At 43.1% G+C, this 16,324-nt stretch overlaps 1 protein-coding gene across 2 annotated transcripts in view; it reads right to left on the reverse strand.

Moving 5' to 3' along the window:
• The window catches only part of ANOS1 (anosmin 1), a 150,703-nt gene extending 134,934 nt beyond the window's left edge, over positions 1-15,769 (reverse strand). For both annotated transcript variants that reach the window (XM_050909558.1, XM_050909568.1), the window contains exon 1: positions 15,572-15,769. In XM_050909558.1, the coding sequence (XP_050765515.1) occupies positions 15,572-15,769 (198 nt within the window). The remainder of the gene's footprint in view (positions 1-15,571) is intronic.
• Between the last annotated feature and the right edge of the window lie 555 nt (positions 15,770-16,324).

Genomic DNA, 16,324 nt, shown 5'->3' on the forward strand with positions numbered 1-16,324 from the left:
GGGACATCATTATATAATACACTTGTACCTTTGGCAAGAGTATGTATACATACCTGCCCTTAAAACTTAACAGCTCTTCAGTACCCATGTTATGACGACTCAGGCACCATCAAATTCTATGCTCACACTCTTGTATTTAATGTACTAATTATTTCAAATACAATTGCATGAAATTCACATGATAAATTTCAGGAATGTACTTCCTTTGTCTTTGGCATGTATTATTAGTTTACAAGATACTAAATATTTCAAGCAGTAGTAGCAGCCATATCCACCACAAGCTGATGGATACGTATATTTTCATTTCCCTTTAAAAGAAAAACAAACAAACAAATAAATGAATAAATTCCATGCAGTACCTTTCTCGACAGAAAATATTTGTGACAAATATCCCCATCTTATTCCAATTGTCTTGATATATTACTATAAAATTTCTCCTCTTTGATCTGTGAAAGGCAACAAGCTCAATAAACATCATTGCCAATATAAATACTTTGTTTCACTGTCCCAAGTTCTTTTAATATTGTAAAAGCATGTAAAAAAGTGTAATCTCGGTAGTAAAAAACAGCACAAATTATGATCCTACAGATGAAATATGCAATCTAAAATTTGACTGTAATTATACATTGGTAGTTCCACAGACCCATTCATATTTATAAATAAAGTTTTCTATACAAAAATCCTATTTCAGAAGAATTATTGAAGTGCATAGCAAAGCTCTCGAAAGTAAGAAGTGTCAAAATTAACACAGTCCTTGGAGCTCTAACAGTTGTTTAAAATAGTCTTTTGGGATTTTTTTTCCTTTTTCCATAGGAGACGTGGCTCAGTGAGTGAAGTGCAACTCACCAGACCTGGGATTTCCTAGAAATGTTTGCAAAAGGGTTCTGCGGTCATTCAGGAACTAAAGAACTGTCCAAATTAAAATGACCCTTGGACTCATAAGTAGAACAGCCTATCTTCAATCTGAACAAAAAACCCCACAATATTGTTAACAGACACTCAGAAAGCACTAATTCAAAGAAACGTGTCAGCCACACAAAAAAAGCTTTCACCACAACAGTTAAAGCAGCATTTCAGGAAGCAGTCTTATTTCCCAGACAGAATTTAATTGCTACAGTCTTTCCATACATCTGCCTTCACTGCAGACTTTACAGAAAGACAGGCAAGATGTAATGGGTACAGTTTAATTAGCCCACAACTTCATTGTCTCATCTCTAAAGCACAACCCAACAACAAATCACACTGTGCAAGTTAACACTCTTCTCTCCATTGCTTGTATTGGTTTGGCCCTCAGCCTGTCCCTTCCCAACCCAGCTCCCACTTCTGCAGAAAGCCAACACACAGGACTGCCACATTAAGCCAATAATAAAGGCTAGCGGATGCCAGTTGCGTACTGGTCAGATACCACATATCACATCATGTAATGAATGTCCTCCTCCCAAGTGTATCACGTAACGAAGAGGAAGTCATGACCCCCTTCTGACCAGCTCAGTGCTGCTCTCTTTCCCCAGCTTCCAGACCTGTAAACTCAGTTCATATTTGTCTGCAGACCACATTTTTATTCCTATCCTATTTTAAGGAACAGCAACAGCTCCCTGAACAGCAAAGGTTGCAATGACATTGCATTGACAATGGATGAAAAACAGGCATCAAGTGGAGGAGCACATAGAAGGCTGGGTGAGTCTTTCCCTTTCCACTTGAAATTTAACATGCCTGCTAACCTGATCCTAGCTGGGATCCTTCAGCCCTGCGACACCAATAGTATATTCCTGAGAGAAGAGCCAGCCTTTTAATGTAGGTTACAACAGATACAATCAATTTCTTCCAGTCTTCATAAGAGCTTTTTCCAGTTTGTTAAGAACTGTATGCCACAAGAAACATGTATTACATGGGACAATTGCTGCAGTCCAGTCTTCTAGACAACCCTGCGACCAGCCTAAGACTGTGAAAGGACAGACGAGAGGGAGAGCAAATCAACATGAAATTCTATTATTTGAGAAACATATAACATACTAAAACTACTTATACAGTTCGAGCTACAGAGATATTAACTGGATCTTTCTACAGTAACAGTCTTCAGTGGAAGATTTACGTTGCTTCATCATATTGTCATAAAACTTTCGACAAACATAAAAGCCTTTCATGTGCCAGCTTTCTAGAATACAGTCTGATAACTAGCTAATGAAGACATACCATAAAAAGAAAATAAATCCCTCTTCAAGGCAGGACTGAAGCATTTGTCATTAACACGTTTGGTTACCAGAGATATAGCTGTTATGCAGAGCAATCATTTCCTCACAGGTCCATCATGTTTCAGACCTTTCTGGCATCAGGTGAAAGAGTTAAAAATTAAGACAGGTTAATCTGCGTTGAAGTTATTGAAAGGCTTGTAACATGAGAGATGTCAAAGCTCAGCCTAAGTCCCTACCTAAGCCACAGTATTTTAAAGTCTCCAGTTAATGTAAACAATTGGATATGGAATTTTCATAGAATTCCACTGCAAGGATCACACTGGTTCTGAAGCCTAGCATTTTCTTTTATATCTTTGATCTAAATTAACAGCCACAAAAGAAAAACATTATAATATATACCCTTAAGCTCATAAAATGTGGACAACTGAGGTTAATACCAGTTGTCAACATCTTGTATTATCAGCAGGCTTTTTATATTAAAATTTTGTTTCTCTTTCTTAAACCATCTATTTTTGCAGAACTGACAAATATTTTAGTTGTTCTGTCTCTGGAAGGTCTCAGATACTGGTGGCATGCTCCAAGAGTTCTATCCCAATTATAACGTTTCCTTCCATTTTACCAGCCTCCTCACCTGTGTAAAGCAATTAAGAAAGACAGTGAAGTGAAGTGGGTTGTGGTACTACAAATATGTTGATAATATTCAAGTTTCTTTTTCATTGGACTGAGGAGCTCTGCTTGATTTGCTTTCTCAGTGGGAAGGTCATGGATGAGAACAACTTGACTGAGGCTCGATCTATACCAGATGGATCTACTAGGTATGAGTAAGCATCTTAGGGGCATGAAAATTTGACATCTGCTCCTATTATTAAGAGCATAAGCCATGCCTGTTGATGAAACTTACAGAGATGCTTTGGAATCCCTGAGGGCACCTGGATACATAGAGTAACAATCAGTAACTGGACAGTATCTCATTTTTTTTTTAAATATTTATTTATTGTCTTTAGTGGTACTCAGCTCTGGTTACATCAAAAATTGCTTCTACCTTCCCTTACCATCTGAAAGAATCTCTTCTAAAAGTATCTTAATTTGAAGCCAAGGTGCTTTGCATCTGGCAAATAACTGGCAATTCAGTTTTACTTTGTCCTAATGGCATAGTATTATTTACTACCATTCTGAATTGTAAAGGATGATGTCAAGATGCAGTAAGATGGTATTTAACAAATTCAAGTTAATCATCTTTAAACAGCATACTGGGAATTTTCTTGTTTTTATCTATAAATTCTGAACAGACATTTCCAGTACATTTGCACTGGCCTAACTTTATTTCCATTGAAACCACTGGATACATTACTATCAACTGTAGGGATATAAGACTCAGGCCAGCAATGAAAGCTCCAGAAAAATCCTGTATTAAACTATTAATCATATAAATGGAAGAACCAATAAGTATCAGTCAGAAGGCTGAAAGATCACCAGCTAAAGAAAACAACATAAGCTTACACTACATTAATGTGTAAAGCTTTTTAGTCTTTAAAACTACCTGTGAGTCATGCTTTCTATCCCAAAACAAAGGCAGTCAGTATATCTTTAGGAAACTCCAAATGTTCATTCCTTTCTACAATTTGGAAAATGGCTGAGGTTAGGTTTAACTTTCAAGGTCAGTCCACATTGCTGCTCTTTTTTTCTACTTAAGAAAAGGAAGGTTTTGAACACCAGAAGGAGGCTTGAAATAATTATTATTTGCTGTTGCACATTTATCGCCACTGTAATTACAGCTTTGGTGCTGTCCAGTGCTCAAATGTATATGTGTGTGGTTCTATGATTAAAGTAAATCTTTTACAAAGTGAGTTAATATGCTGCATGTGCAGTGTCAAATGCATTCCTACTCCACTTGGTCAATGAGGATCCATTGGACAGAAAATGCATGAAATTTACCAAAAGCCTACTGTCTTTCACACTATTTATTCAGTTTTTTAACTCAAAGAAAAAAATCCAACAATAAGTTGCTAGCTGCAAAAATCTACATCTTCTTTCCTTATTTATTCTGACAAACGTGTTCCATGGCTGCTACTAAGTACTATATGAAGAGTGACACACACCTCGTTAATTGGATGATTTTTACCTCTTTGTGTCAGTTTGTCTAACCCCAAATGTTCCTTCCACCTACTGCAGATCCAGACTGATCAACACTTGGCTAATTCATGATCTCTCAGTTCATAGTTGCATAGAAAGAAATTTCAAAAGAGAAGAAAGCCTCAAGCTCTCCTAGTTCCAGTTTCCCTCCCAAAATTGCTAGATACAAATCAAATGTCAACATATTATACACTCTTTGTGACTAAGAAAAATGGGGGCAGGTAATGATGTGATTCATTATTGTCTAGCTGTAGTTACACAGTGATGTGATTTCATTGTTTTCACAGGAGCTATAACCATCACCTAATTAGAAAAAAAAAAAAAAAAAAAAAACAACCCACCCTATTGAATTAGTTTGTATGTAGGAACACAAATTCTGAAAAAAAAAAAAAAAATGACAAACAGTCACTGTATTAGGACACATTATTATTAATATTATTGTTATCACCCCTTCCTCAGCGTTCAACTATTTGCTGCCTCACATATCTGTTAATTCATGTACTAAATTCCAACAAAACCCAAAGTCTTCCAGCAAGTGAGGTTAAGAAAAGAATTTATGATGTCTAGGTCCAAAAATGCCCTGAGGCCTGACTGGAATGTTCCAGTAATACAAAGAAATCATTAACAGTTAAAAAGCATTATCAATTAACTACAAATGATGTATAGCCCTAGATCTACGGCCTAAATCACAAGATGAGAAACCATGTTCATGTATGTGAACTGTGATTACTTGTGTTCTTTTTTTTTTAATATAAGTTAATGTGAAGATCACTCCCCTAAAGTGTAATTCATAAAAAAGAAAGACAGGACTATGCTTATAAATTCTTATAAGAATGGCAAGGAAAGTTGAACTATGTTTGTACTGGATTAAATGAGTACATTCTTCTCACCCAATCTTCACCATCAACCTCAATCTCTGACTCTCTGGACGGAAGACATTTGTTTTGAAGCAATCTTATTCTTTCCCTCATATTATCTTATTACCGGATCCATGGCAGCTGGATTGCAACCCTCACAGGCAGAAAAAACAAAGTCTTCACTACCTCAGCTAGGTTTGCAGTTTGAGTTGTGACCACTTGAGAAATTACAGTGGCAGCAGTTTGTCAAACTTCTGACTTGAAAGGCAACATCCTTGTAGTAGATGGTGCCCAATATACTGCCTGGGGAGGCCATTTCACTTTCTCTACTGTATGGGAATAAAACATATGTACAGCTCTTCTCTCATCACATGACCAAACTTTACTATACATGTGCAATACAGTAAATCCAGCACATCTGAAAATGCACAGAACACATGCATAAGAAGATTCAAAGCTTTTCCTGAAGAATCAGGATTACTATTTAATTCAGAATACATGTATTGACTCAAGAGAGCAGACTGCCATCACCAGAACATATTTCTGGCTGAAAACTCTCCACAGAGTAAAGTCATAATGTTTGGAGACCAGGAATTGTTCAGAAAGCCAAAGTAGCCTGTTCCTTTTCCCCTTTTCTCACAATCCATCAATGTGGTTAAGGTCTTTAGGAAAGACAGAGATGAGGAGCAAGCTGCCACCACCAGGACACACTCAGCCCATAAACTGCCTCCAGACTCCCAAGTTAGTTTTAGGAAAGAAATTAATGAAAACAAGCTGAAAAGAAGCCAGCCACTGGTCAGCAGCATTACCTGGACAGGCTGCACACTTGAGCACCCCGGTCTAGAATAAACTTAATGTTTATTTGCCTGCATTGGTATACATGACAGGACCACAAATTAGCTAGAACTTCGTGGTGAATTTTCTTGGAGGTTTTACCTGTAACTGGACTTTCTGATGAACACAAAAGGATTTTCAAACCACACTTTTACTAAACTACAAACAAGAAAAATTAACTTTTTTAAACCATGTAAAACTCCATGCAGTTGAGAAAGAACAGAAATAAAAAATATTTACAAACAACTCTTCCTAGGCCCATTGTGTCTATACTCTGTTTCCAGCCTTAGTTTCAATTAATTGTGTCACAGTAAAATCTACAGTCCCCTCTACTCCTAGACAATTTCTCTTCCCAGCATAGTGTGCCTGCTGGAGGTCACCTATCTCCAGCTTTCTCCCTTCGGAGACTCTCTGTCTCTTCTTTTGCTTCTCCTGCTGGAGAAGCCATGCCTTCCTCAGGAATCTCAGCTGCTTACCAGGGGAGTCACTCCCTTTGCAAGCTTGAGTCAAGTCACTCCTGTTTTAAAGGAACATAATGTAACATACAGACCAAGAAAAAAAAAAAAAAGCAAAACGTGCAGTGTTCATAAAGGTATAATAAGCCACAGGGTTTTTTTTCTGGTGAAAGATGCATGTATTCTCCTGTACTATATTTTTACGTAACTTTGATGCCATACCTCTTTGACAGTCTAGAGACACATTGGTGAAAATATGGTTCACAGAAGTCAATAGAAATTTGATAAAAACTTTGGGCTGGGGTTGTTCCCCAAATCTGGAAATATCTGATACTCCTTTCGGTAGATGGAAATGAACGTGTGATTCTTTTTAGTCAGAGATGAAAGGAGCAGTACTGCACTTTCAAGTTTAAAGGGTCCACCTACCTTTCAACACCCCCGGTTCTCCATCTTCGTGTCCTGTGATCTCTTGGACATTAAAAGACTAAAAATGGGATACAACCAGAGTTGGGATACCAAGTTCACAACACTCTTCTTCTTTGTTGACAAAGGCTGCACGGACCTAGTTTTCATACATGGACCTCATCCAGCTGAAATCAACAGAAGGCTTTTCATGGACTTCAAAGGTTTTTGAAATATAAGGCCTTATAAGGCTCAGCTGTGGGAAAGGTCAAAAAATGAAGATTCTTGGTGTAAACTCCTAGGCAAGTGCTTTTTTGGTGCAAGGTTTACATTTGCTAGGCACTGACTACTTAATATCAATATGAATGTGTTTTCCTTCTGTATCATATTCCTGATACTCGGTTATTAATCTTATTTTCGATCTTAAAAAAATATGGATGCTAAATAACAGCACTTTCTTTTTCTGTTTACAGAAGTTGGATATGTATTCAAACCCAGATAATCAAAGAAAGCAAAAATTCACACAGAATAGCCAATGGAGATGTAGACCAGCTTGTGAACAATAATCTCCATTTGTAGAGACACATAAATTCAGCATTCCGTCTTAAGAAGTTTGCCCTTTGCAAAATGACAAATGTTCAGCATCTGGGAAATCAGTCTGGTTTTCAAGCTGTCTCAGAAATGTATTGGGTTTTTTTCCTTATAAGACACTTACTAAACCAAACACATTTAAATACAGTTCAGAGCACCAGTTAATCACAGAAACAACCCATATGCAGACAATGAATAATGTTTTAATAGTAGTTTTGATATGAACACTACCTAGCTTATAACTTTTCACTCTGTAGTAAGTCGATATATGTTCAAATGGAAAAAGGATTTACATTTTAGAACTCCCACTGTTTTTCTTTCAAAAGTTTTCTAATGCTTTTCAAAAGCAACATCTCCTCCCCCTCCCCACCACATGCCTGTGACATTAAAACTATGCTTTGCCAATATTTTCTATACATAAAACGTCTGCCTCAGAACATACTAGTAACATTCCTATTGGTTTTATTGCATTTGGTATCAGGCATATTTACCAAATTAACAGTAATTTTAATCTTATGAACAAGAACAAGATAGCATAAAGAATTTTTTTCTAATATGTAAGCATCCACAAGTAAAATGCGAGAAAAGTATGTTGGCAACTCTTATTGTTCAATACCATTGCTCACCATTCGCTTACATTTTCATACAGTTCGTTTGATTTGTATTTAAAACTTACACTTGAGGCACAGCCAAACATTCTGATTTGGGGAAGCAATGGTCAAGGTTAAGGTCCCAAATCCGAGTAATCAAAACTGCTAGAAAACAATGACCAGGCTCTGTAACCCCTGCACTCGTATCAACTGTGCAAGCCTTCACTGATGCCAGAGAGATTCGAGTTTGGTTATAAGAAAGTGAACTTAACTCCCACTGAAATCAGGGAGGTTCATACCAGACCAGGATACAACTGCAAAGACTAACTGTGGCTCAATTCCACAATATGGTGAATAACACAGGTGTTTTCACTAGATGCAACCATCATTATTCAAAACAAACCTTCCATCTTCAAAGTTTTTCCATAAGATCATGTTAAAAGATCTGTGCACCTCTTGTTCACAACAGCAGATCTCAATAATAAGAGCACACCAAATGCCAGAATAATTATCCAGATCGTATGCCATATGAACAATAGACAGAAGAATGATTGGGAATTTTAACAAGTTTTGAGAAAATCATAAAGTAACGACAAATGTTTAACTTTGTCTGTGGAAAGAAATTAACAGCAGTGTGCTTTATGAGACATATGAAAGTCAGAATTATTTAACACAAGGACTATTTTCAGAAAGGAGAGGAGTGCTGAAATGGCAACACAAGCAGATGGCACATATTTCCTAAGTAGTAACATGTAGAAAAGATTGTGAACATGTCCCGAAAGATCTGAGCAAATTCAGTGCCTGGGCAGCCTATCCATTGGAACTGAAATATTCTGGGAATAACACACTACATATCTACTACATTTCATTACAAAAGTACTACATATCTTTTCAAAAGATTTCATGAAAAGTAATTTATGGTTTCAGAATCATTCAAGACAGTTACAGTAAATGGTTTCTTCATGATCTCCATCTTCTCTACAGCAGAGCAGAGAGGCACATGCACCCTAGACTTTCAGCCTGGCCTACCGCTTTCCCATCTGGAATCGATTGCAGATTTTTGCAGGTGCAGTCACTTTGGAATTACAAGCAATTCAAAGGCAGATGTGCTGGCATTCAGACAACTAGCTGCCTGACTTGTAGGTAAAATCTGGTATTGGGTATCTAGAGGTAATCACTTGCACACTATTTGCTTGCAGATATAAAACCTGAGAACCTTTTATTATTTATTTAAAAGAATTGCCTGTTTTTCCTCAAAAACTTCAGTTGTCCTGACAAGCAACAGTCCATCTATAACAGTGAAAACAACCTCCTACCATCATATAGTTATCAGTCATTCAATATAACAAACTTATAAGGCCTTATTTTTCCCTCTTACAGCTATTACATTATGCAACATACAGATCTATTAGCTTAAAACAATATTTTTCCATCCTTTCAAAAACAATTTTGAGCTAGCCTTAGCTGATCTAGCTTAGTACTAATTCCTAAGTACTAATTCTTAGTACATTACTATCAGATTTACACTAAATCACACTTATGAGTGGAAATCTCTCAATAATTTCCCTTCATGTATCACAAAACTGGCTTACCATTTGAGGGATGTCTACGCTGTATCAAAAGTTTCAACTGTAACTCATCCACTATTTAAATAAGTTAGCTTAGGTTTGAATACAGAACCCCTATGTGACCAAGCTCATCCACACTGTTGCTGGTATGGTTTTAAACAGTACCCATCTTAACGAGTTTAAACAGTCTCTTATGAGCCTATTCAAGCAGCAATCACAATTCTGGATCACACTACTTGTATACATTCTAATGTACCTGGACTTCCCTCTTAAGAATAAAGAAACGGATTTGTTAAGAGTCAATTTACTACTGAAGACTACCAAAAAAAAAAACTACAGTGAGATGCACTGATATCTAAAAATATGGGGAAAAAAAAATTTTATTTGATTTAGCATTAGCATTTTGGTTTTAATGCACTGACAATCACAAATGGTCTTATATAAACTAATGTAAGAAAACGTAAATAGTGAAAATGAATTTAGAAGTGAGTACCAATATTTAGCAGGCATTTTATCTTTAAAATGTAACAACTCCTACTCTCTGTCCTACTCACTCCTCCACATCTGGAGTGCTAGGTCCAGTGCTGGGCTCCCCTTTACGCAGACAGACATGGACTTAGTGGAGTGAGTCCAGCAAAGGGACTGTAGCATCTCTTACATGAGAAGAGGCTGAGAGAACTGGGATTGTTTAGCCTGGAATAGAAAAGGCTCAAGAGGTTCTCATCAATGTTTGTAAATACCTAATGGGAGGGAGTAAAGAAGACAGAGCCAGACTCTTCTCAGTGGTGCCCAGTAACAGGACAAGAGGCAATGGGCAAAAATTGAAACACGGGAAATACCATCTGAACATAAGAAAACACTTTTTTTTTTTTTTACTGTGAGGGTTGTTGAACACTAGAACAGGTTGCCTAGAGGTGCTGTCCAGCCTCAACTACTCTGTCACTCTGTGAGCATGTGGCTGTGGCCTCTCTCTGTTCCTGCGACTCCATACCACAAACACAGCCAGTCAGTTTGACTGGCAGCTACCCCAAATTCTTGCTGCCACCATTCTTCCATCCTGTGGCATGTTCTACCACCCTCTCAGTTTTTGACCCAGTAAACAAGATTGACACCTCCTCTACCTTAGCTAACTTGTCAAGTTTCACATATTAAGCCGGAAGACATTTGAGAGGTCTGTAACAGATGGCAACTAAGACAAAAGATCCATGAGTTCACAGGTCCAAGAAAACACTGTTTGCTCTCCATAACATTTTAATGCTGTACTTTTAGCCTATGTGCTTATGCTGATGTTCAAGCTCTTATTCACAAAGAAAACTTTTAATCATGCTGTTTTCTGAACACGGCTCAGATGGCTGGCAGTAGAGGTTAAAATCCAAACTGTGTTTTCACTCAACTTGAAAACAGAACACTAAATGTCGCTGCCATGCCTGCTCCCCCAAAATGGAAGGAGTTCATCCACAACTAATATCACAGATGGGAAAGGCTACACCCATAGACAGTAATGCAAGGAATTTAGTCTCACTCCACTAAAACAAGCAGGTTATACAAAAAAGCCCTAGCTAAACTAATCTGAAGAGGTCCCTATTTATATCCATATCCTTTTCAGGAAGACAAAAACTTGTGCAGTAACTGTGACTACTTCTTCATGAGGGTTTTACCTACTGTAGTAGGTTACTCTATAACTAGATTCACAAATAAACTTTGGATACTTCAAATTAGAATTCCTAACTTTCTCCTGTACATCAGCTAAAACACTGAGAAGGGAACTGCCTTAGTAAGAAAATGTTGAGGGAAAGAATGTATCCAGTGACATCACTACTCTTTACAACCTCGGTCCCTAAAACAGCATGCCTTCTTCCACACAGGATTCACAGTCTTGATGTTTCTTGTGGAGCCAGGCACCTTAGCCCTTCCTTTCATTCCAAACTAGAGGAGGAGTAGCCCTTCCCATCTTATAAGGACAGCTTACTAACACACAGGCATGCTCTTTTAGACAACAGCCAAATGGGTACAATGCTGATTATGATACAGGACTGTCAGGTTCAAATCTACATCTTCTCCACTGTAGGCAGGCCACTAGACTGTCATGCCATTGGTTGCTGGAAGAACACTCTCGCCATCCTCCCCTGCTCAGGTGATTTACAGAGAATTTTGCCAGAAACGGAGCACAGCAGTAGGAACTCTACTTGTCGATGCAGTCACCCAGGAGCATGGACGGGTTCCAGTGAATGCTCCAATTACTCCCATATACATGTTACGCAACAGTCATTGTAAAACCCCAGTCTCAACACCCAAAGTAGCTAAAAGTGAGTACCCTAAACATTAGGCTAGAGAGATGTGTTCTCTTTGCCCTACTCTTTCTGGTCACAGGTCAATGAATGCTTCATTCAGTGCTGTCCAGTGGCCCAAGTTACGCAGTTGGGATAAAAATGCTTTCTCTCATCTGCAAAAGTTCAAAGCAAGCTAAAGCTCTATCCTGCACACACTCCAGGAAGACAGAAGAGATATGTTGGAGTCCCTTCATTCATAGATTAAACATCATTCTCTACTGTGGATGACTACGTAATTAATATGCTGTTATATAAAAGAAGAAACCACTATGACCCATTCAGCTTATATTTTTTTGTTTGTTTGCTTTTTTATGAGAGGACTTTGTGCCAGGATGTTCTGTGTGAAACCTCCCAGCCTGTAGACAGGCCATAGATAGATATAAAATCTACATATTTCATTGGGCTATAAGACCCATGTGGCGCAATAACTCTCATATTGATCCCAAATGTCCTTTGGTGTAACCTCTACCTAGAATTCCCCAACACTCCCAAAACTGGAAAACTCCCCTGGCCATGGGAATTTTATAGCAAAAAGCAGGCATCTGTGCCTCTTCAACAGGCATTCTGAAGATCACAGACTTTTGATTTAGGTGACTAATTCTTCTTCTAGCCCACATCAATAGTCTACATGAAAAAAAAAAAAAAAAAGAGTGAATTATTTGACCTGTGCATCGGTTAAAATAATTTCCTACTGAGAATGCACCTTTAAAATAAGCTTATAACTGCTTCCCAAATGTAAATTAACAAATAGATTTAAAAAAAAAAAGAACACCTCTCTTGACCCTTTCACAAATAGCGACGGTAAAGAAAAATGGGTCAAAATTCTCTGTGGGGGAAAATGAATGAAAATCTCTTGTGAGCATTTTGGAAATTTGAAAAATATCAGTTGGCATTCAAACAAGGGAGTCAGCAGGTACAGAATTAATCCTAATTTCCTGTTCATACTACCTCATTCCCTCTAAAAGGTTGTTAGTGATGTGGTTTTAGTACCATGAACTATGTGAAATGAAGCCTCTCTGAAGTGTTGGGGAGGCCACCTCCCATGAAGCATTCAGCTGCTGTCTCCCTGACCCCCACCATTAAGGCTGTATCTAAAGCAGGGCTGGGAAATGAGTGGGTCAGTCTTCTTTCAATTCTTGTCCTAACTGGGAGACACCAGAGTTCCTTCCTGCTCCGGTTGGGACGAGCTAGTGTTTAGTTAGCTTCAAAGGTTGAATCAGATTACAAGATAAGTGGGCATCTCTGAAATGAAAAGAACTCCAGAAATTGCTACCAGTTGAGACGAAAACGGGGGGGTGGGGGAGGTTAGAAGGAGGGATAAGAGAGAGGGATGAAAGGAACATCGTATCCTTTAGCCCTCATGGAATAATATGGCCCAGACCTGCATCTCCTACAGTCCACTGTGTATTATCAGTCTCCTCTGAGAACATCGGATGCTTGCTGTACTCTAAAACTCTCCTCCTTTCCCTCATTAAAAGACAATGGAAAGCTTAACTTTTATAAACGAGAGCACTTTATCTTCCAAACATTACAGTCGTTTCATGTCTAGCAGGAGTTTAATCCCTGGTAATTTAGATAAATTACCGTGTGCTTTAACAGGTTGGGGTTAAAACCGCAAGATTTTCAACTGATTACAAAAAACCCAGCCAGTTATCAAGTCCTAACTGAGTAATTTGCAGCTTATTTCACCCTGGCTAATTAAAACGTAATCACTATTGTTTGGCAATGTGCATTCTGTCAGCAGTTTTACGTCGGAAAAGAAATCTTGCCAAGAAAACACAAAAAAAGCCTTTCACCGGGAATTGGCTTGATCTAAAGTGCCTCTTTAGCCACTGAAACTGTAAAACAAATAAGTTACAACCGCCTGACAACGCAATAAAAAATACTAATCCCTCTCGAAGATAATGAACTATTTTAATGGGTACCCTCCTTTCAAGCCATCCCGTGAAGCGGAGACCACGTTGACAGCGAGCGCTCCGCCGCCCCCGGCCCCAGCGGAGCTGCGGGCGAAGCCTCGCGCGGGGCAGCCGCGCCCGCGGGCAGCTGGCGGGGCCGCGGGCAGCGGCGGGGCGGGCAGGGGAGGGCAGCTGGCGGGGCCGCGGGCAGGGCAGCCCCTTCCCCACCCGCCTCGGGCTGCATCCCCGGTCTCCTTAGCCCAGATCCGGTTACAGGCACCGAACACCTCCTGCTGCCCTTGAAACGAACACGCTAAGCTCTCCTTTCACACCGACTTCTGGTTGTTTCTTTTTTTAATCGGGTTACCCTTAAGTATCTCTCAAACCTGCCTTTTGCGCCAACACCTTAGCCCTGAACGCTGCTTTACCCACAACATTTGCCCGAGCGGTTCCGGTTTCTAATTGACAGGAAAGCACAGGGCAAGCGAGCGGCGCGCTCCCCGCCGGGTCCCCTGCGGGCTGCAGAGACGTGCCATCCCGAAAGGTGGATGTGGCTCCCATCCCACCGGGCTGGCCGGCCCTTTCTAAAAGGGGCTTGAGGGCTAGGGAGGGAGAAGGGCTGGCAGTTCAGGAGGGTTTCCATCATTTGGATGGAGTCGACTCGGTTTAATACCTGCATAATGTAGAACAGGTGGGGAAGGGAGAAGGGAAAGGTGCGTGTATAACTGGAAGACGGGAAAGGACGGGCAGATACCCGCTGCTGTTACACCACCTCCCGCACTGCTTCCAGCGCAGTCGGTTTCGGGGCTCACTCTCCCTCACCTCATTTTATACCCCGCAGGTCTCCCGCCACTTCAACCCCGTTTCCCCCCACTTCATCCCCATTTCCCCACTCCCGTTAGCCAGAGGTGTGCCCCTCTGCTTCAGAAAAAAAAAAAAAAAAGTGTTACCCCCACCCTCCCCTTCCAGGAGGTAATACCAAGTATTACACGTTCCCGATCACCGCTCTTAAAAAATAAGCTCAAACTTTCCCACCAGGCTGGAGAAGCGAACCACCCGCGGGCGGCAGGGCGCAACGACTCGCCCGGCCCGCAGGCAGGAGGAGCCCCGCGGGATCGCCCCAGCACCGCCCGCCGCTCGGAAGCACAAGCGCACCCCCGGCCCGGGAGCACCATGCTGCGGCCGCCCCGCCCGCCCCACGGTCTCGGGCATCACCGGAGGCAGCGGCCGGGGCCCGTCCCGCCGTGCCAGAGGCAGCGGCAGGGCGCGCCGAGCACCTGCGAGGAACCGGGGCAGAGCGGTGCCCCCGCCTCGCCCCACCGCGGGCTCAGCCCCGCCGCCCAGCCGGCCGGCGAGCAGCTGACAAGCGTGCGGCGGGGCGCGGCGTGCCGGGAGCCCCGCAATCCGCCGCCTCCTCCCCGCGACCGGCCACGCGGGGAGCTCGGCCGGCACCCACAGGCACCGGCGGGTCTCGGCGCTGCCGCCGGGCCGTGCCCACCTGTCCGCCGCCTCCAGGTGCTGGCGGCGGCACCCGCAACGCGCCCGCCATCCCTTGGGGAAACGGCCCCCCAAGTTTGCCAAGAGGCGCTCCGGCCCCGGCCGTCCTTTCCGCCCCCTCCCCGCGCCCGCCGCGCCGGTGCGAGTGCCGGTGCCGAGGGACGCCCACCCGCCGGGAGGGCCGGGCGGCGGCGGCCGGGCGCCCCTGCGCGGCGCCATGCCCCTACCTGGAAATGCTTGAAGAAGGCGGAGATGCGGGTGATCTGGAGGCTCAGGCACCTGGAGGTGCATCTGGCGGCGGAGAAAGCCTCGTCCTGCCTGCGGGCGGCGGCGGCGCCGCCGGCCCCCGGCCCGGCGGGGCTGCCGCAGGCGGCCGTTACCCAGAGGAGCAGGGCGAGGGACGCGCCGGGCGCCCTCCGCACCATCGCTCTGCGGGAGAGGAGGGCAGAGGGGCGGCCGGGCGCTGAGGGGGCGGCAGGCGCCGGGGTACGCTCCCGCTCGGCGGGCTGGTGCCGGGCTGCGCTGGGGACGGGCACCTCCGCGCCGCAGAAACTACACAAGAAAGTTCAATCATTCAACTCTCCTCACCCCCGCCCCGGCCCACAGCCCTCCCCCGCCCGGCAGCGGGCGGGCCGAGGCTGACAGCGGCCGCGCCATTGGCTGCGCGGAGCGCCAGTGGCGGGGCGGGCGGGCCGTGTGGCCGCGGGCAGGTCGGGCCGGCGGGGCCGCCGCTGGCCACCGGGGCCCTCGCCGCAGGCCGCCACCTGTGGGGCACCGGGGCGGGCAGCGGAGCCGCTCGCCCTGTCCGCACACACGGGCGGGCGGGGTGGGGGTCCCGCCCCCGCTGGCGCAGAGAGCTGGGCGCCGGGGGCGCGCGGCCCGCGCCCGACCTGCCCGGCCGTTGGTAACCGGTTGGCCGTTAGCGCGGGGTCGGCCCGCTGTCGGCGGAGGGCCGGGCGCGGCGGCCTGGCTCAGCCGTG

The sequence above is a fragment of the Gymnogyps californianus genome, chromosome 1 (assembly GCF_018139145.2).
Source record: "Gymnogyps californianus isolate 813 chromosome 1, ASM1813914v2, whole genome shotgun sequence".
Lineage (NCBI taxonomy): Eukaryota > Metazoa > Chordata > Aves > Accipitriformes > Cathartidae > Gymnogyps > Gymnogyps californianus.